At 41.8% G+C, this 17,417-nt stretch overlaps 1 protein-coding gene across 2 annotated transcripts; it reads right to left on the reverse strand.

The window, feature by feature from the left end:
* Nucleotides 1-230: 230 nt before the first annotated feature.
* LOC147422031 (microtubule-associated futsch-like protein) lies at nt 231-5,963 on the reverse strand. 2 transcript variants are annotated; one of them, XM_086503325.1, is made up of 9 exons: nt 5,745-5,963; nt 5,373-5,463; nt 4,680-5,259; nt 4,350-4,590; nt 3,367-3,422; nt 3,205-3,238; nt 2,006-3,117; nt 1,240-1,309; nt 231-1,162 (listed from the first exon to the last, which is right to left on the reverse strand). In XM_086503325.1, the coding sequence occupies exons 1-9, from the start codon at nt 5,767-5,769 to the stop codon at nt 1,047-1,049; spliced, it is 2,325 nt and encodes a 774-aa protein (XP_086359451.1). In that variant the 5' UTR covers nt 5,770-5,963; the 3' UTR covers nt 231-1,046. The 2 variants fall into 2 exon arrangements, with proteins under 2 accessions (XP_086359451.1, XP_086359450.1); XM_086503324.1 differs by having other exon boundaries at nt 238-1,162; nt 3,196-3,238; nt 5,745-5,962.
* Between the last annotated feature and the right edge of the window lie 11,454 nt (nt 5,964-17,417).

Here is a 17,417-nt window from a genome sequence, read left to right on the forward strand (position 1 = left end):
GAATCTTGTACAACTGTTTGGTGAAAGATAGGTTGAAATAGACTCTTAACTTATTTTCCTAGATGGATTTCAAGAGACTTATGCAAACAATCATGAAAGTATGGCAATTTTTAATCCTACTTTTATATGGTAATTACTTTATGATCGAGGCGAAGCTGATAGCCATGTATAGTCTGGAAAGATCATGCTCAAAGATTGTAAATGAGAAACAAGGTGAAAGTATCAAAGGCCTACATAAGAGGATGACAAAGAGAGTGTGACCCACTTCTCTGTCCCCTTTCACTATCTCACAATGGTCTACCTTGTATTTACCTAAGACATAAGCTTAGATAGTGCACTTCTCAAGGAAAAGAAGAAAATTCAAAGTTTGTGAGAGAAGCTGTCCTCCGTGAAAGCACAAGCTTACATTTAAAATATTTGATTTTCTCTGCACATTACCAGTTCAATGTGCAGAGAAAATCAGAGGATTCCTTGAATAGGCCCTATATAGGCCAAAAAACTCAAACATGTTGCTCATGGGCCCATATCCTCTGATTTTCTCTGTTCAATGTGCAAAGTCTCTGGGGCCTCCTTGGCCCCGAAGTCTCAAGAGGCCCGAAAGGAGTCAATCATGTGATTTTTGATCTATGAACCGATATAAATAGCAAGTAGCTGCTTGATATATGGTACTAACTACAAGAGTTTTGAGAAGACTCTGACCAACAGGAGCTTCTTATATCTTATTCGCTATAAAAGTATCAAATTGCACTGATTGAGTGTCGGTGTGGGTGAGTAAAAGCCCAGGATGGCATATCCAAAAAACAAACAAAGCTTAGTATTTACACTATTACAGGGATCCAGGAAGCTAATACTACTGATGTGGCTAAGCCTGCCTTTCATTCCTAGGTTTGAAGGCTCAAACATACTCAGGTATGAAGAGCTCTCCTACAAGAGCTCTCCTATAGATGTGAAGCTGCATTCCTAAGGATAATATACTGTAGAAATTATGACACCGAGCTTTGGCGACATCTGCATTGAGCACAGAAGATTACATGATGTTCTGCGCTTCATGCTTGTCTTGGAGTTCCGAGGCGCCCTAGCAGATGAGGTGTTGAGACAGAGTTGGGAGTAGAAACTCCAACAGGCTTTATTAGTCTTGCTGATCGTCTTACACCCGCAGAACCTGCAGAGTCAAATTGAGAACTGATTCCAAATCAGTTTCCTACATTAGTGTTATGCATTCCTGAAACATCCACATACCTGGTGTCACCATCAAGTCAGTATCATTTATAGCTCGAATCCCTGTGCCATCCACTATACGCAGAAAATCCTGTTGTCAAAAATCACTTATTGGCAGCAGCTACACAAATAATATTGCACAATCAAATTTGATTTTCTGAATGCAAAACCTTACTCATCGATCTAGTGGTGCTTCATACCCGATTCAAGTTTTGTCAAGTCTAGCTCAACAGCAAGGGACACCTAAACTCACATCCCGCATCACTGACAGCTACATAGAAAACTAAAATGCGGGCAATATTTTCAATCGATTGGTCAAACAGGTAGGTATATGTTTCAAGGTAAATTCCCTCCAGAAACTCAGCTGCAAACTCGTCAGTGTCAGGGCTATGGTTTCATGATCAATGCAGCCATCTGTACAGGCTCACTAAGAGCAAAAATGACTCAGCCACATTAGACGAGGAACAATTTCATTCTGATTATGTGGTCTCATTGCTAGGGCTCTAGTCCTTAAGCCAGTGTAGCATTCCAGCAAGAAACTTGGTAATCCCCAACCTGCATTACTTGAGGGTTCATCACTGCCTACGCATGGCTCTTGCCAAATGACTCATGGGCCTTGCCTAGTCCTGGCCCATGGCTATTTATGGAGACACGAAAGGTACCCTACCCCCCACCTGGAGATAATGCTGAAAAAAAATCTTTATCAAGGCACAATGACCTTCTACCCACAAAATGCTTCAGTACAACAAACATAGTGTTCAAAATGCATCTAGAATACCAATCAGACCTGTTTGGTCCCGTCTCCCTCTTCTGCTTTCCCATCTTGCCTTGGAGTTGCCACTATTCCTGCCAATTCAGTAACTGGGGTCGTCAACTGCATCTGCAGAGCCTCATTACCCTGCTCCGTATGTTGAGAAATTCTGCCCTTACTGCGGGTCCTTGAGATTGTATCCAGATTGTGCCTTTGAGCAATCGTAGAAGATCTGGGTGTTAATACAGAGGGACGTCTAGACTGCAGAGTAGCCGAAGGTGCTGCCTTGTCACTGCTTGAAGCTGGGCTTTCTGCTGTAGTTGTATCAGATACAGGAGCTGATTTTTCTTTCATATTTGAATTTCTTTCATTTGAGCCATGACTCGTTCTTCTATTGCCTTGAATTCTCGGTTCATTAGGCGCTGGCAGAACAGGTAACTCAGTCTTAGTCTTCATGGACATATTCTTGCTTATGTTGTCCCTAGAATCATTTCCACGTCTCTTAGATATTAGCACATTTCCAGAGGCATTGTTCTGGATTTTGTTGTGAGTTGAACTTTGGGGCAAATCCATATGCGTTTCACATGATATCACGGTCTCACCGCTATTTGTAGTAGCCTCTAGGTCTTCAAGCAAATTTTCCTGAACTTCAGTTATTGTCTGAGTAGCCTGAAAATTACTCTCCGCTGAAGAAAGAGCAGGATCGCTTGACCGCAGGTCATCACTTAAAGTGTCGACTAGCTCCATTGAGACACACATTTCCTCCCCGCTTATTCTGGATGTGCTAGTAGAGTCATTCAAATCACTGTCAAGGCTAATAATAACTTCTTGACCAGCTGGTATAGAAGGAGAAGTGGCGGTGGGCATCAAATTCCAAACTTTGAGACTTGGCAGAGATTCACTCGATGTAGCTTCTTCCTGAAATGCTGAGTTAGGATCAGAGATACTTTCTGCAATGGAGACGGGACAATTTGCAGATACACCTGAATGATCTTTCTGCTCAGAGCTTTTCGTGGGTAAATCAGTTTTTGACTGAAGATATTTATCATTGTTGCAATTGCTGCAACCATCATTGTGATTCAGACTGGACATTATACATGACACAACTTCCCTCGTAATACTCTCTGCATCCAGATTCGTTATAAGCCCTGTTGAGTGCACAAATCTACGAGAGTCACAATCCACTGAGACTACATACTCGCACACAAAAATCAAGAGTTTGTCACCTGTCATACCAAGGACTGGCTGCTCATCTGCCGTTGGAGCCTCCTGCACAGATTTGATGTGTTAGTCGTTTACAGAAACAGGAACATAACGACGTCAATTCTCCACATTTAATTGAGTCTTATAAAGACAACTTTGTAAAAGAGAGGCGAGGAGTGAAACAGTAAATTTACCTCTTCTGTGGTGCCCCCTGCTGGATCTTTTTCCATTGCACCGGTAAAGTCTTGATCTGTGAAAAAACAGTAAGTATTACATGTGCTAGACTAAATCAAAGTTAGGCCAATAGGTTATATGTCCTTATTAAAATAAAGCTATTACTGGGCTTCTTCTACAGATAGCTCTAGCACAACGTGCCGGGCAGCAGCTTGGCAGCCACGATTTGCCCACACACTCCGGCTGCTGGTCGGCCAGTGATTGAAAGAGCAAAGCAATGCACTGATTGGATGGCAGGAAGCACTCGCAGTTGCTGGAGGAGGTGGGGCGTGGGCTACGACGGCCAGCAGCCGCTTGTCGTCCAAAAAAAAACGTGAGCCACGTAAGCAGACGCCCCTGCGAGATGCCTTTTAGCTGGCCGGCTGGAGTAGATGTGCTCGTGCTAAGAGGGTGGAGCTGCTGTTGACCCATCATTCAGTTTGTTCTTCCAAAAAATATGCAGGAACAATACGGAATTGCTTTGGACAGCCTTCAAAGCCAAACGATTACAAGCTAGGACCCCATTTCTTATAACCTGGTGAACTTTGATATCTAACCTGGGAGGCTGCCACTCCTACATTTTCTGAACTTATAGTTGGTCAATACTGCAAAAAGGTGGTGCTGTTGGGATCAGCAGCCAGTCACCCAACACGCCTCACATAAATACATTACTATAAGGCTATCACCTGTGGGCATTTTTCAACATACGTATAGCACAATACTCTAAGCAAATACTCAGGTCACAGAACTGTGGCATGTTGCAAACATTGCTAGCTTAAGTTCTATACCACCCTTACAAAAGACCCATTCAGATCAAAAAAACTCTCCCATAGCCATGCCCAGGTCACTGTGTGCTTTATCTTTCTAAAAGAAAAACACCAATCTAAACTAAAAAGGTGTAGTATGTGATACATTAAAATGGACTCGCTGTAGCACCAAGAAAAAAAAGCTTAAAGGCAATTACCTAAGCTTTTCTTAAGTTCTTGGCAAACTTGGTCTCCAGGCTCTTTGTCAGCTGAAAAATTGCAATTGTGAGTTGCACATGGAGATGATTGCTTCATATGAGAGACTGCTAGTCTAGAAGCCAAGGCTTCTTGATCTTCAGGAGTAACACCATAGCATCGAAGCAATTGTTGAATGGTGTCAGACCACACTGAGTATCTCTCGACAAAAGCAATCAACTCAACTTTTAACAGGTCTATTGGCTGTATAAAAGAAAAAAAAACATGGCGAAGGGCTGAGGATTTGATTGAAAGATGCGACCTTAAACTCCTAAGCAGGTAGATCTACTCACCTCAGCTCCACATTCTACTGCCAAGCGGAAGAAGCCAATTGACACCGAATGTTTTTCCAACATTTCTGCAAGCTTCACCTGTTCCACCCAATAACAAGCAGACTTGAGCAGCATTCCCCTTGATTTGTTTGAGTTAGTTTGCGTCGAGTCTGCTTTTCCACAGCCTAGTGCTGGCCTTTTGAACAAATCTGCACAAGGCTTGTGGGGCTTAGTAGATTGCCCAGAGGCAAGAGACTGCCTCCTATGAAGAGCCCCTGGAATGCTTCCTTGCGAGGAAGTAGTAGTTGCTTTAGCAGAAATTTTTGATGAGAGAGCTGCTGTACTTTTGGAGAGTGTTGGTCCAATTTGAGTTGAGGCACCATGAATTTGAGGTTCATTCGTTACTGCTTGAAGAGAAGCCCGCTTGTTGAGCATAGGCTTGGACTGTAAAGCATTTGAGACATTGTTGAAATTGTCAGCTTTAGGACCTGCAAACTTTGAGGCCACAGAATAGCGCCTGGAGGCATTAGGTGTCTTTGAGCCACCCTTTCCTGTTTGCTCCAGTTCCATCTTCTTGATTCCAGTAAAAGGATCTTGTGCACTGTTTAGTGCACACAACAATCAGCACGAGGTTTCAGAGTGAAACTAATATACAGAATAAATTGAGAATTGGTATGTAACATGTGCATCTCCAGCAAGAAGATCATTGTGCACCTTTTGGAAATGGTATTTGCCCTTGCATTTATTTCACGAAAGGCGGTCTCTCGAAATTCATTCTGGCTCTTTGATTTGGACCGTGCAGAAGCTGGCAAGACGAGGCCGGCACTTAAGCTTAAAAAGGAGAAAGATAGACTAGCATGCTGAAAAAAACAAGGCACGCAAGCAGACTTTGATATCTAAAGGTGCGGAGTGCAAAATTCAACCGAGTGAATGAATGTATTAGCAGAAATGACTGCACAAGCGAGATTTAGAGATTGCTTCTGCGAGAAGGTTATCATGCAACGCAAGGATGAGGAAGGGAGTAGCTTGTCTACGCACGAATCACAAAAAACCAACCAAGTTGTTGGAGGTCAAGAGGCAGCATACCAGGGTAAGGAGTCGGGGGATTCATGATTCTAACGAGCCGGAGCTTTGTCAAGATGGATGAGCAGACGGAAGCTTTGTACTGGTTACAAAGAAGCGGTTGACGCAGAAGAGGCGAAGGACGCCATTGAAGTAGCAGCTAGTGAGCTCCCTTCTTTTAACATATGATGATTCCCTCCTCAACTTTAGTTTGAAGAAATGGTGGGAAAATTTGATCCCGCTCCGACGGACCCCGCACTTCGACCCCAATGTGAAACGCGTCTCTTTACAATGATGAGTTGGGAGACCCATTTATACATACATGGGTCTCCCAAGTAGATGTATACATACATCTACGTTAAACATACACTACGATGTAATGTTTGTTGCAAAGAGAGGTGGAGGTGAGCCACGAGGACGCCCAGAAGGAGGGCACTGAGCAGGCTCTCTACGACGTGGACATTGAGTTTTGCGATGCAATTTCAATCACTTGGGTGCACATTTTGACCTTCTTATGTAACGAAAATGGGGTGGTCCTCAACACCAAGGAGCGAATATTTTCAAGAATCGTAGAACGCGAACATGCCAATAAAACGAACTTACCACTCAAGATTGTGTGCCTCTCAAATGGCATCATAGCATTGTACATCTTTATTTGGTAAGCCTGATGTGTTTTTCTAGTTTCTTGAGCCTAGGAGAAGTCACTTGGCATGATCTAGGCCATTGCCCTTGATTCAAATTAGACGACCAATAGTGAAAAACCTCACCAACAATTTTGCGATGATAAACTGCAGAATAAGCTTTTGCTTGCATTGACATCTTCAAAAGCAGCAGTTGGAAGCCTTTTATAAAGAGAGCCGCACGCGATTTCAGCCCATCATTTTGCAACATTTTTCCTTGCGCAACTTCACCCCATTGCCCATCCTTGCTAGCGTTTTTCATCAAGCTCCTTGCTTTGGCGCTTTTACTCCCATAACTAGTAACTCTCTCTCTCTCTCTCTCTCTCTCTCTCTCTCTCTCTCTCTCTCTCTCTCTCTCTCTCTCTCTCTCTCTCTCTCTCTCTCTCTCTCTCTCTCTCTCTATATATATATATATATATATATATATATATATATATATATATATATATATATATATATATATATATATATATATATATATATATATATATATATATATATATATATATATATATATATATAACCACCCATCATCGACTGCTTCAAACCCACCTGCTTCAAACCCAACCAACTCTAACGACCTCCAGAAGTGTCGATCAGCCCAACAATCTCTTTATCTAGCCAAGGCCACCCAGCTACTACCAATGCCACCCTTCACTATGTTGAAACATGCTCCTTGGATAGGGCCACACCATCTTAGCCCGAAATCACCTTAAGCCACTCTCTCAAGAGTGGAGAGTCACCCCATCGCAACCTCCTCCACCTAACTCCTCTTAGCAGACACTCTCCTACAAAGAGTACAGTGGTTGAGTGTAGACACCTGGCATAGCTCTGATAAGACCGATGTTAAATATCTGACTCTTGAGACCGGTCGGGCCGGTAATGGTTACCACACTGTGCATGCTAATGGCCCAATGATTACCACGTTGTTGGCGTACACAAACCAAAGAAAGTTCATGCGAACAACATGATTATTCACAGGAGTAGGAACAATCGTGAGTGATCATTCTTAAAGAAATTTGCTCAAGCATACCTTATGATTACTCTTCTAAAGGCATCAAAATCGGGAGGTTTTGCCACGTGGTTGGGGGGGAGGGGGGATTCCTCCACCCTTTATAGATAGTATAGAAAATGATGCCTTGGGGAATTTTTAAAAATTGACCCAATTGGGCCCGTTGCTAGAGCTTATGAACTGAGAACTCATCACTAGAATAAACCCTACATTGTCTATGACGTAGAACATAAACTTACCTTTGCTTCTTCTCTTGAGTTAAAACTATCTCTTGCATCTTTCAAATTTGTGTTAACTTCTGTTTTGTGTGTCATAGAAAGCATGTACATATATTTACAACAATGGACGTTTCGACTACACAACCATGACTCCAGCTCGACAACACTACAATGTCCGTGATCTGCATTCAATTCCCCATGCCTATGCATTTGCTTGGTCAACGCATAAAGCCTATGTGGCAAGGCATGGCCTCCATTTCTTATAATTTCTAGAGAGACCACAATGCGAACTCTCCACCATACTTTTAAATGGCATTTATGCATGACGTGCATTGTATATTAGCATTTTTACATTATGCCTAATTGCAAGACAAAATGTTTCAGCTATTCACATTGCTTTTTTATAGCTTCACATAAACATCACCTTGTACCTTGCACAATCAAAAAACACTTATACACGATTGTCAGGTCAAAAGCACTTCCTTTCTTATTATAGTCCATCGATGCATTATGTATTTGCTTGTTTTAGAGTTTCACAATGCCGGCAATGTCATGCCCATTCAATCGTGCGTGCTTATAATCTCCTCCATCTCATGTATCTCGAAACCTTTCAAGCATTGCATTCCCAACAAACTTCTATATCATCGGCCACTAAGCAGACTTCTCATAAACGTGGTCATTTGCTTCTAAACTATATATAGTTTTCAAATTACTAGTTTGTTCTTTAATGTCCCCGATTTTATATTTGTTTAATCATATAATGTTCTCTTTTTATCTTCACGTCTATTAAATCATATCAAGCAAACTTTCCCGACAACATTGTTTAGCAAGGCTCACCAAACAAGACTAGTTGCCTCTCTTCTTAAACATGTTTTACAATAGGCACCTCTACCCCCCTCCCCCCCCAAACACACACATACACATGTACACTTGTATGACCCCCATGCTCATATAGATAGAAAAAAAGGTACCTTACTGTAATGGAAGTGGGCTATAAACTTTGAGAGTAGCGGAATTAGGAAAATTAGAGAAAGCACTTTTGTGAGATTACTTTGAGAGCATAGAGGGTGAACTTAATCGGTGGTAGAAACATAAACATAGTACTTAGTTAACTTGGCATGAACAATACTTTTGCAAGAGAGAGAGAGAGAGTTTAGAGAACATGACAATAGTTGAAGACCGAATTTATGTGGAGTTGGTCCCCCCTCCAATAGGCATTTGTATTATAGATTCTCCCATCAAGAGAGAATTGGTACAATACAATCTTTGTGTTCCTTATGACCTATGTAATGCAATGAAGATGGAAAGCTTCCTGCATCACGAGCATAACATAAACTTTGCAAAAAGCATTAACTATCCCAAGGCCTCAAACACCTTCAAAGGTGGAGAGAGCTAGCGGGGAATGAGGGTAGGGAAGAGGAAGAAGAAACATTCGATAGGAGAAAGAAGTAGTTCCTCACTTATCATCACTCTTCTTGCTAGCATACATAATAGCATATTAATGAAGATGGAGAACGTGGCAAGCTTAAGCATTGAAGCATGGCTCTTGGTTGGATTTGCATTCCATAGCCAAGAGTGTTGGTGTAGGCTCTCAACTTCTCTACTAGCTCAAAGAAGGAGTTGGAGCTCTTGCACTGTGCACTTCACACAATGAGAGTGTGAGTGAGTGTGTGTGGGAGAGTATACCCCCAAAGCAGTCCCCCTTCTTGCTTTGGTCGACCCTCCATTGTAGCTCATGCTTGAAGCTCATTGGACCCCTCTAGGCCCAGCCAATCACCTGCAAAGAGGCATATCAAGCAACAAGGGTAGGCTTGGGACAAGTGTCCCCCTTTCCCCTTTGAGAGAGAGGACTTGATAAATGCTAAAACAATTAATTAAATAAACTAATTTATCATGGGACCCCTTTGGAGGCCAAGCAATAGGCTTTAGGCACATCATGAGGGCAACATGAGGAGGATCTTGACAATTGTCCTATTTGCTTTTTTTGTACCAAGCTTGCCTTGTGTGAGGGTGTGCATGTGCTCTCTCTAGCCCCTTCTTGTAGGGCTCGCCCCCTCCTCGTAGGGATCTTTGTTGACTTTGTAGTACACCTTACCCTCAAGCACCTTTGTTAGCAAGCATGGAAAATCACCTCAAGCATCTTAGTCAACAAGCACCTCAAGCACCTTAGTCATCAAGCACGACAAGCACCTCAAGCTTGGGCCGGGTTTCCACCTCAAGCTCAACCCTAGCTTACCTAAGGTCAAAGGAACTGTTAGCACTAACTATTGGAGGTCTTTAATGAAGCTAACCCTAAGGTCTTTTAAGCTCCATTGGCTAGCCTTGGTCTTTGATATCATTTGGACCCCTTTACCATTGGCCCCGTGTTGAGATAGATCTGTAAGCACGTGTCTATATTCTAACCCTTGCTCTCGTTTATTCCCCCACATTAAATACTCGGTTTAATATGAGAAAATAATTTGGGTTGGTTAGATATTAGATTTTTATGACATTACCTCTCTCTTCAAATCATAGTCGTCCTCAACTATGAGGTAGAAGAGATGAAGCCTTAGTCATCAGTCAATGTTTCTTAGCGGGTAGAGGATCCCTTTTTACCCTACGACATCTTTCCAAGATGGATGACTAACCCATTCAGTGCTTGGGAGACATAGCTGCCGCGAACATGTTTGCTCTTTAGTCCAAAGTAGAGTGACAAAGTCTACTCGGTGTTTGAGAGACGTCGTCATCATAAACATGATTCTAAGCATGCATACTATTTAAATTTGTGCACAATAAAAAGAGAACTAGTCTTATAAGACAAAACATTGGTCATTTAAAAGAAATTTGTACGTTTGCTTACTCTAATGTAGCATTGTGAGAATTGACAAGGTTCATACTATCCTTAAGTTGTATTCCTTGCATCCATCTAGCATCTTCAAAAGGATAATTTTTGAACTTAATAAGATACCGTCAAATAATCTTACCATGTCATACTTCATGCCGAAAAATAGCTTTGGGTTGTAGCACCTCTTCTTGGTCTTCGATTTCGGGAGGGTCTTCAATAATTGGTTCACTTGGTGGCTCTCCTTTGTAGGGCTTAAGTAGGCTCACATGAAAAGCATTGTGTATGATCCAATGGTTGGGCAACTTGATTTGATAAGCCATCACATTGATTGTCTTTGAGATTTGAAAAGGACCATAGTATCTTTTTGTTAATTTAGCATAATACTTTTGATGGTCTGTAGGATTTTTGTCCGTCGTTTGCCTCAATCGAGCCTTGGAAAACTTAAGTAAGACCCAATCATTTTTTAGAACGTTAAGGCCCTTTCGTGCTTGTCAATAGCAACTTTTTGCCTTTGTTGAGAGATGGATATAGCCTCCTTAATCTTTTGAAAAGATTCTTGTAGGTCACAACTATACTAATTGACAGCAAAAGATCTTCCCATGTACTTTAAGTAGCAAGGGACTTTTAGGTCTTCCCATGTATTTTAAGTAGCAAGGGACTTTTAGGTCTTCCCTCAAAAGGTGCTTTTCCCGTAGAAGTATGTACAATTTTATTGTATGCATACTCTACAAGAGGTAAGTACTTTTCCCATAGTGAACGTTGATCTATTTCGATACCATAAGTCTTTAGTAGATAGATCGAGTATCGTAAGATTGGCTATCTCACTTTGGCCATCCGTTTGTGGGTGATAGGCGGAAGAGAAATTCAATCTTCTACCTAGATTTTCAAAGAGACCTTTCTAGAAATTACTAGTCATTATAGGATCTCTATATGAAACGATGGATGTTGGCAATCCATGGTGTTTGAAAATCTTTGATAATAAGAGAGTTGCCATTTGGTGTGCTTTAATAGTCTTTTTGACAGGAATAAAGTGTGCTTGCTTGCTAAACCTGTCGACTATTTTCCATATTCCCGTATTCCCATGGATAGACTTGGGTAATCAAAAGATAAAATCCATGGATATACTCTCCCATGGTGAATTTGGAATAGGCAATGGTTGGAGTAATCCAGGTTGCTTCCCTTTATCATACTCGGTCTTTTGGCATACCACACATTTTGAAACATACTCTTGTATGTCCACTTTCATGGTAGTCCAATAGAAATACGTCTCTACTCCTCAGAGAGTAGGTGGAATGCCTCTATGCCCCGCAAAACGAGGAACATGGGATTCATACATGATTTTCTCACGAAAGGAGTGGGTAACACATAGCCTATTTCCGTGGAGAATACAACCATCCTGCAAGGTAAATGGTTCCTCTTTCTTCCCCAAAGCAAGGGCTGATATTATGTCTCTAAAGTCAGGGTTAGTAGCATACTCATCTATCATAGAAGATATATCATTTTGAGTTGCTATAGACACCGCATTAACTTTTGGTCGTCGTGAAAGTGCATCAGCCACTTGATTGTGCTTACCACCAATGTGAGCAATATGAAAGTTAAATTATGAAAGAAAATTGCCCACCTCATTTGTTTGTCGGAAAGCTTGGTTTACGTCATGAAGTACTTGAGACTTTGATGGTCGGTTTGTATAATAAATGGAGTCCCCAATAAATAGTGCTTCCATCCATCTAGGGCATGTAGAGCAACTAAAAGCTCTTTCTCATAAATGCCTAAGGTCCATTCATCCGTATTGAGCCTTCGGATCTCATATGCTATGGGATGCTCTTCTTGGAGCAATACTGCTCCAAGGCAATCACCATAAGCATCACATTGGACCTCAAATGGCTTTGAGAGATCCGGAAGCATGAGGACTAGTTGGGAGATAAGCTTCTCTTTGAGCTTGTCAAAAGCATTTTGCTCCTTAGCAGTCCATGAATACTTAACGTTCTTCTTTTTCAAGTCATGTAACGGTCCTGCTATTTGAGAGAATTTTGCTATGAAGCGTCTATAGACGCACACATACCAATAAAGCTCCTTAGCTCATGTAGATTCCTTGGATTAGGCCATGCTTTATTACCTCCAATTTTGATGGATCCATTTGGATACCATCTTGGGAGATAATATGACCTAGGTATTGAATCTCTCGAAGGAAAAATTTGCTTTACTTTTGATTGAGAAAAAGCTTGTTCTCCCTTAGTGCTTGAAAATCACTTGGAGATATTGCTCGTGTTCCTCCAATGACTTGGAATAGATAATGACATCAACACTCCAAGGAATTTGCGGTAGGGTCTAAAATTTTTCTTCATTAATCGATTGAATGTGGTTGGTGCATTAGTCAAGCCAAAAGTCATGACTAGATATTCATAAAGGCAGAACGTTGTACGAAACACGGTCTTTAGGATATCTTCATCCACTATCCTTATTTGATGATAGCCACTTTTAAGGTCAATCCTAATGAAGTAGGTAGAGCCTTGTAGCTTATCAAACAGATCTTCTAACCGAGGCACGAGAAATCTATTTTTGATAGTAATATGGTTTAGTGCTCGATAGTCCACACACATATGGTATGTACCATCTTTCTTTTGCACTAAAAGGATTGGAGAACAAAAGGGAGAGGAGCTAGGCGAAGTAGATTCTCCTTTCAGGGAACTTCATGCTGGCAGCCATGCGGTTGAACCATGGTGCCCCTAGGATAGCATCGTCATGTCGGAGAGGAGAGATGAAAAAGTTTTCTTTGTCGACATAACTTTGGATATGAAGCCTCAACTTCCCAATCAAGGGAGTAACGGAGGCTTGCTGTCCCTTTAAAGCTGTTTCGATAGTAAGCAGTGTCTCCCATCTCAAAATCTTGAATGCCCACCTTGGTGGCCAACTCCGTTGATATGAAGTTGTGAGTAGAGGCAGGGTCAAACAAGACGAAGACATCATGCTCCCTCACCATCCCTTGGTCAACCAATTCTTGTACTTGCCTCATGATCTCCTCTTGTTGAGCTTGAGAAACTCGATAAGGAGGCTTGTTAGGCGGTGAGCTTGAGCTCAATGCGATGGTCATCTTCCCCTCATTTTGGAGGTAAGTCCATAGGAATAAATGGAGTCCATTTGATGAAACATTAGGACCTTATTAGGACCTTTTAGGGGCTCTTTGACAAAAATCATGTATGCAAAAATTGAGCTCTTCATTGATTTATCAAAAGCAAGAGGATTTACAAGTGGTATAGTAGGACCAAACTCATTAGCATCTATATACATGTTCTTTTCCGTGTAGGTGAAGTAGATTCTCCTTTCAGGGAACTTCATGTTGGCAGCCATGCGGTTGAACCATGGTGCCCCTAGGATAGCATCGTCATGTTGGAGATGAGAGATAAAAAAGTTTTATTTGTCGATGTAACTTTGGACATGAAGCCTCAAATTCCCAATCAAGGGAGTAACAAAGGCTTGATGTCCCTTTAAAGCTGTATCGGCAGTAGCAGTATCTCCCATCTCAAAAGCTTGAATGTCCAACTTGGTGGCCAACTGCGTTGATATGAAGTTGTGAGTAGAGGAAGGGTCAAACAAGACCAAGACATCATGCTCCCTTACCTTTCCCCAAGCATAGGAGATAGGTGATCCTTTGCAATGAGCATCCTCTTTTGGAGCTTCGATGGTGGAAGCTCTAGGAGTTCATTGCGGGCATTTCTCTTGGGGCAAGAACAATAGCCATGTCCTTGCCCCCCACATTTAAAACACTTATGGTCCTTACGAAAAGCTTCAAGCTCTTCAAGAGAGAGTTTTTTTAAACCTTCGTAGACTCCCTTCTCCTTGGACCGATTGTTGTTGTTGTTATTGTTGGAATTGCCTTGGGAAGAATTTTGGGCATTGGTTTTCCCCTTTGCATCATTTTTGTCTTTGTTTTCCATGGGCTTGACATTCAATCTAGCCCCTAACTGGAAATTGATGCGCGAAGCAACCATGGTGTGGTGGATTACTTCAGTGATAGAACCAAGCCGTTAAGAGTTGACGTACTTGGCCATCTCTTCAAGTAATCCCACACAAAATTCTTGCTTTTGCTCGATGAAGTCTATCTTTTGGAGGACAGTAGCCTTGACATGTAAATCTTAAAACTTGTCTACATATTTGTGGATAGACTCGTGAGGGAGAAGCTTCAAACTGTGCCATTCAGTAAGCACTTTTTCCTTTGCATCGCTTGCAAGGAATTTCTCCATGATGGAAACTTGTAGAGTTTCCATGTCTTTGGGGCTTTGCCATTGCCACGAAGGCTAGCCCACCATTAACAAGCCAATTTATGGAAGTGCATAGCTACATGGTGTAGCTTGGAGGACTCCATGAAGCCCTCGTCTCCAAAGGCTGCATCAAATTGCTAGATGAAGGCCAATACTTTGTTGGTAGCACCAAAGGTGCCATCATAGGTGAGAAAAGAAATACTCTTTCCTCCCTCTTTGAACTTCTTGAGCTTTTGTGATCTTCACCATGCAGGGTATGATTTGCAATGTCCTCCCTTCTTGTATTCTCTAAGAGAATAGCCATAGCTTTTGTCGGAAGAGGAGGAGGGTGAAGAGGAAGGAGAAGAGGGTGACCTCTTTCTTGCCTTTTTCTTCCTTTGTTTACTCTCTTCCCTTTCGGAGTGATGAGGAGAAGGACTGTAGGTTGACCTTTCCCTCTTGGGAGGAGTTGGCGATCGTCTAGACTCCGTCTTTGTGGAGCCACATCTCCAGAGGAACTTAGGGATTCATTACTTTCCTAACCCCTCAAGGCACATGTTGTGCATGAGGGTTGTTGTATTCTTATCGTGTTAATATAAATTATCTCAACCATAATTGTGAGTATGGCAACAAGAAAACAGTCCAAAGACGTGGACCACCAAGAAGAAATGACGATTCAAGTCACCCAAGAAGAAATTCCTTTGCACACCACTCAAGAAAACCATGGAAAGAACTTGCCCAAGGAGCACTTGCATTTCTCCAACCAAATTTTCTTGCAATTTGAGGAATTTCAACGATGCCCGAAGCACCGAGTATTGTGTACCATTGTAAAGAGGTGTTTGAGCACTCGTTAGCAATCTCACTCTCTAATTCAGTCAGTGTCTTTCTTTGAGAAGGGCTAATCTGAAGGTAGTGTCTATTGATTATGGTTTGTATGACTTTGATCTCAAAAGAGGTCATAGTCTCCATGAAGTCAGTGTTATAGTGAGTGCCAAAATTGTTTGCAGAATATGCAAAGTTGATTGATGACCCACGCAAGTACATATACATCAATTGACTTTCTCCAAGGACATGGAGATTTGATATCCGGGAGTTTAGTAGCTCTTTGTGGCCTCAAAATGTAATCTTTGCGTTTGCCAATGTTAGTTGGCCTTCTCTCAAATGGTGGTCGATGGGCAAAACCCCAGTCTATAATGCCCATTCGTGGTGTTCCTTCTCTGGTGAAGTATAGCATTATGTTCCAAGGATGAAGGTTGTGTGAAAAAAGTTATTTGAATCACTGGCTCAAATTTGAGACATTAACGTTAAAGAATTGGCTATATCAACAATGAAAAGAATATAAAATAATCAAAAACAAAATTTAGGATTGAAGGGACCTCAAAATAGGGTGGTGTTTAGAAACACCAAGATAGAAAATAAAATCCAATTCACATGATTACATGGATCCAAGTATTTTACAACTCATCATTGGAAAAGATATACTATGTCAAGAGGATCAATGGCTATAAATACATCCTTAAAGATTGAATTTTCTCATGTATTGCTCCAATACATACAAGGTTTCTCTATCACAAGCTACTTCATTCACCAACGTATTGCAAATATACTCTCGTTTGTCCCTTGCACAGAAACCACCGGTCCCATACGTAGAAACATTGGGCATTGCGGGAGTGGTTGGATGAATTCTCTACACCAAAGGTTGAGTGCACGATATGTGGAGATGGCGGAGTTTCTATTGGTGCTTGGCATGATCAACAAGTAAGTTTCTTCACACTTCTATTGGTGCACTTAATATCATCAAGGTTAATATAATGTTTCATTTAAAACCAGGGTGATGCGAGTCCATGTGCCTCACACCACTACGCACGGCTAGCCCTTGACAATTCTGCAATATTAGACCCACTCCACTACTCTCTATAATTAACCAATTCGAGCCGTGGGTGTAGATAGATAAGTGCTGATTTTCAAAGGCTGAGAGGAGTACCAACTAAGGTTTTGAGAACTGCCAAAGAATACTCTAAGTAAACACATAAGTTTAATTAGCATGGTTGACAATAACCAAGAGAGTAGAATGAACATTGATAACTTTGATTTTGCACATGAAGATGCTAATGATGATGCCCCCATGTTTGTCAATTATCTTGTTACTAGGTTGCAGCAAGCTATGGGCAACCCTCCTTTGCAAGCCAAAGTTACTCAACAACTTCGTGCTTACGGGGTAGCAAGACCTAAGAAGCAGGGCAGTATCGGGATTACTGACCCTATGATTCATGCAGAAGCTTCGTGTGCCAAACTCGTGGTTCCTTTGATGATCGAAAATAGGAGTGGGCTATTATGGCCTGGGATATGATGGACAATGCAAAGCTTGCCTCAAGAGGGGGCATATGGAAGATGGCCACGGTGCCGGACAAGATTCTTGCACCTTGTTGGACTTCCCTCAAGCTTGGTGGTGGCTGCACAGGGGAACCAACGCAAAAGTGTAACAAGCAGTCTCAACTTTAAAATGGGAGAGAGATTTTTAGGTACTTCAAGGATTCCTCCCACAATTGGTCCCCATGGCTTTCCAAATTTGGAAGGGGCTCCTTGGACCCTTTTTGGAGGGAAGTTGCACGGCAAGTGAGCAATAAAGGAATATATAAGCTTTCGCATCTCTTGGATGACAAAAGTTGTTGCTTGAAGGATGGGCAGCACATGGTGATGGAACATAAATTGGGGATCTACAAAA

This window comes from Adiantum capillus-veneris, chromosome 27 (assembly GCF_014529385.1).
Source record: "Adiantum capillus-veneris isolate H3 chromosome 27, ASM1452938v2, whole genome shotgun sequence".
In the NCBI taxonomy this organism is placed as follows: domain Eukaryota; kingdom Viridiplantae; phylum Streptophyta; class Polypodiopsida; order Polypodiales; family Pteridaceae; genus Adiantum; species Adiantum capillus-veneris.

Excerpts from the sequence above, each read along its gene's own strand:
- LOC147422031 (XM_086503324.1), bottom strand. The coding sequence starts at position 5,769 with ATGAATCCCCCGACTCCTTACCCTG. Across the intron at positions 3,239-3,366 it reads CAGGGGGCACCACAGAAGAG|GAGGCTCCAACGGCAGATGA; the intron begins GTAAATTTACTG and ends AAATCTGTGCAG. Across the intron at positions 1,163-1,239 it reads TGACTTGATGGTGACACCAG|GTTCTGCGGGTGTAAGACGA; the intron begins GTATGTGGATGT and ends TTGACTCTGCAG.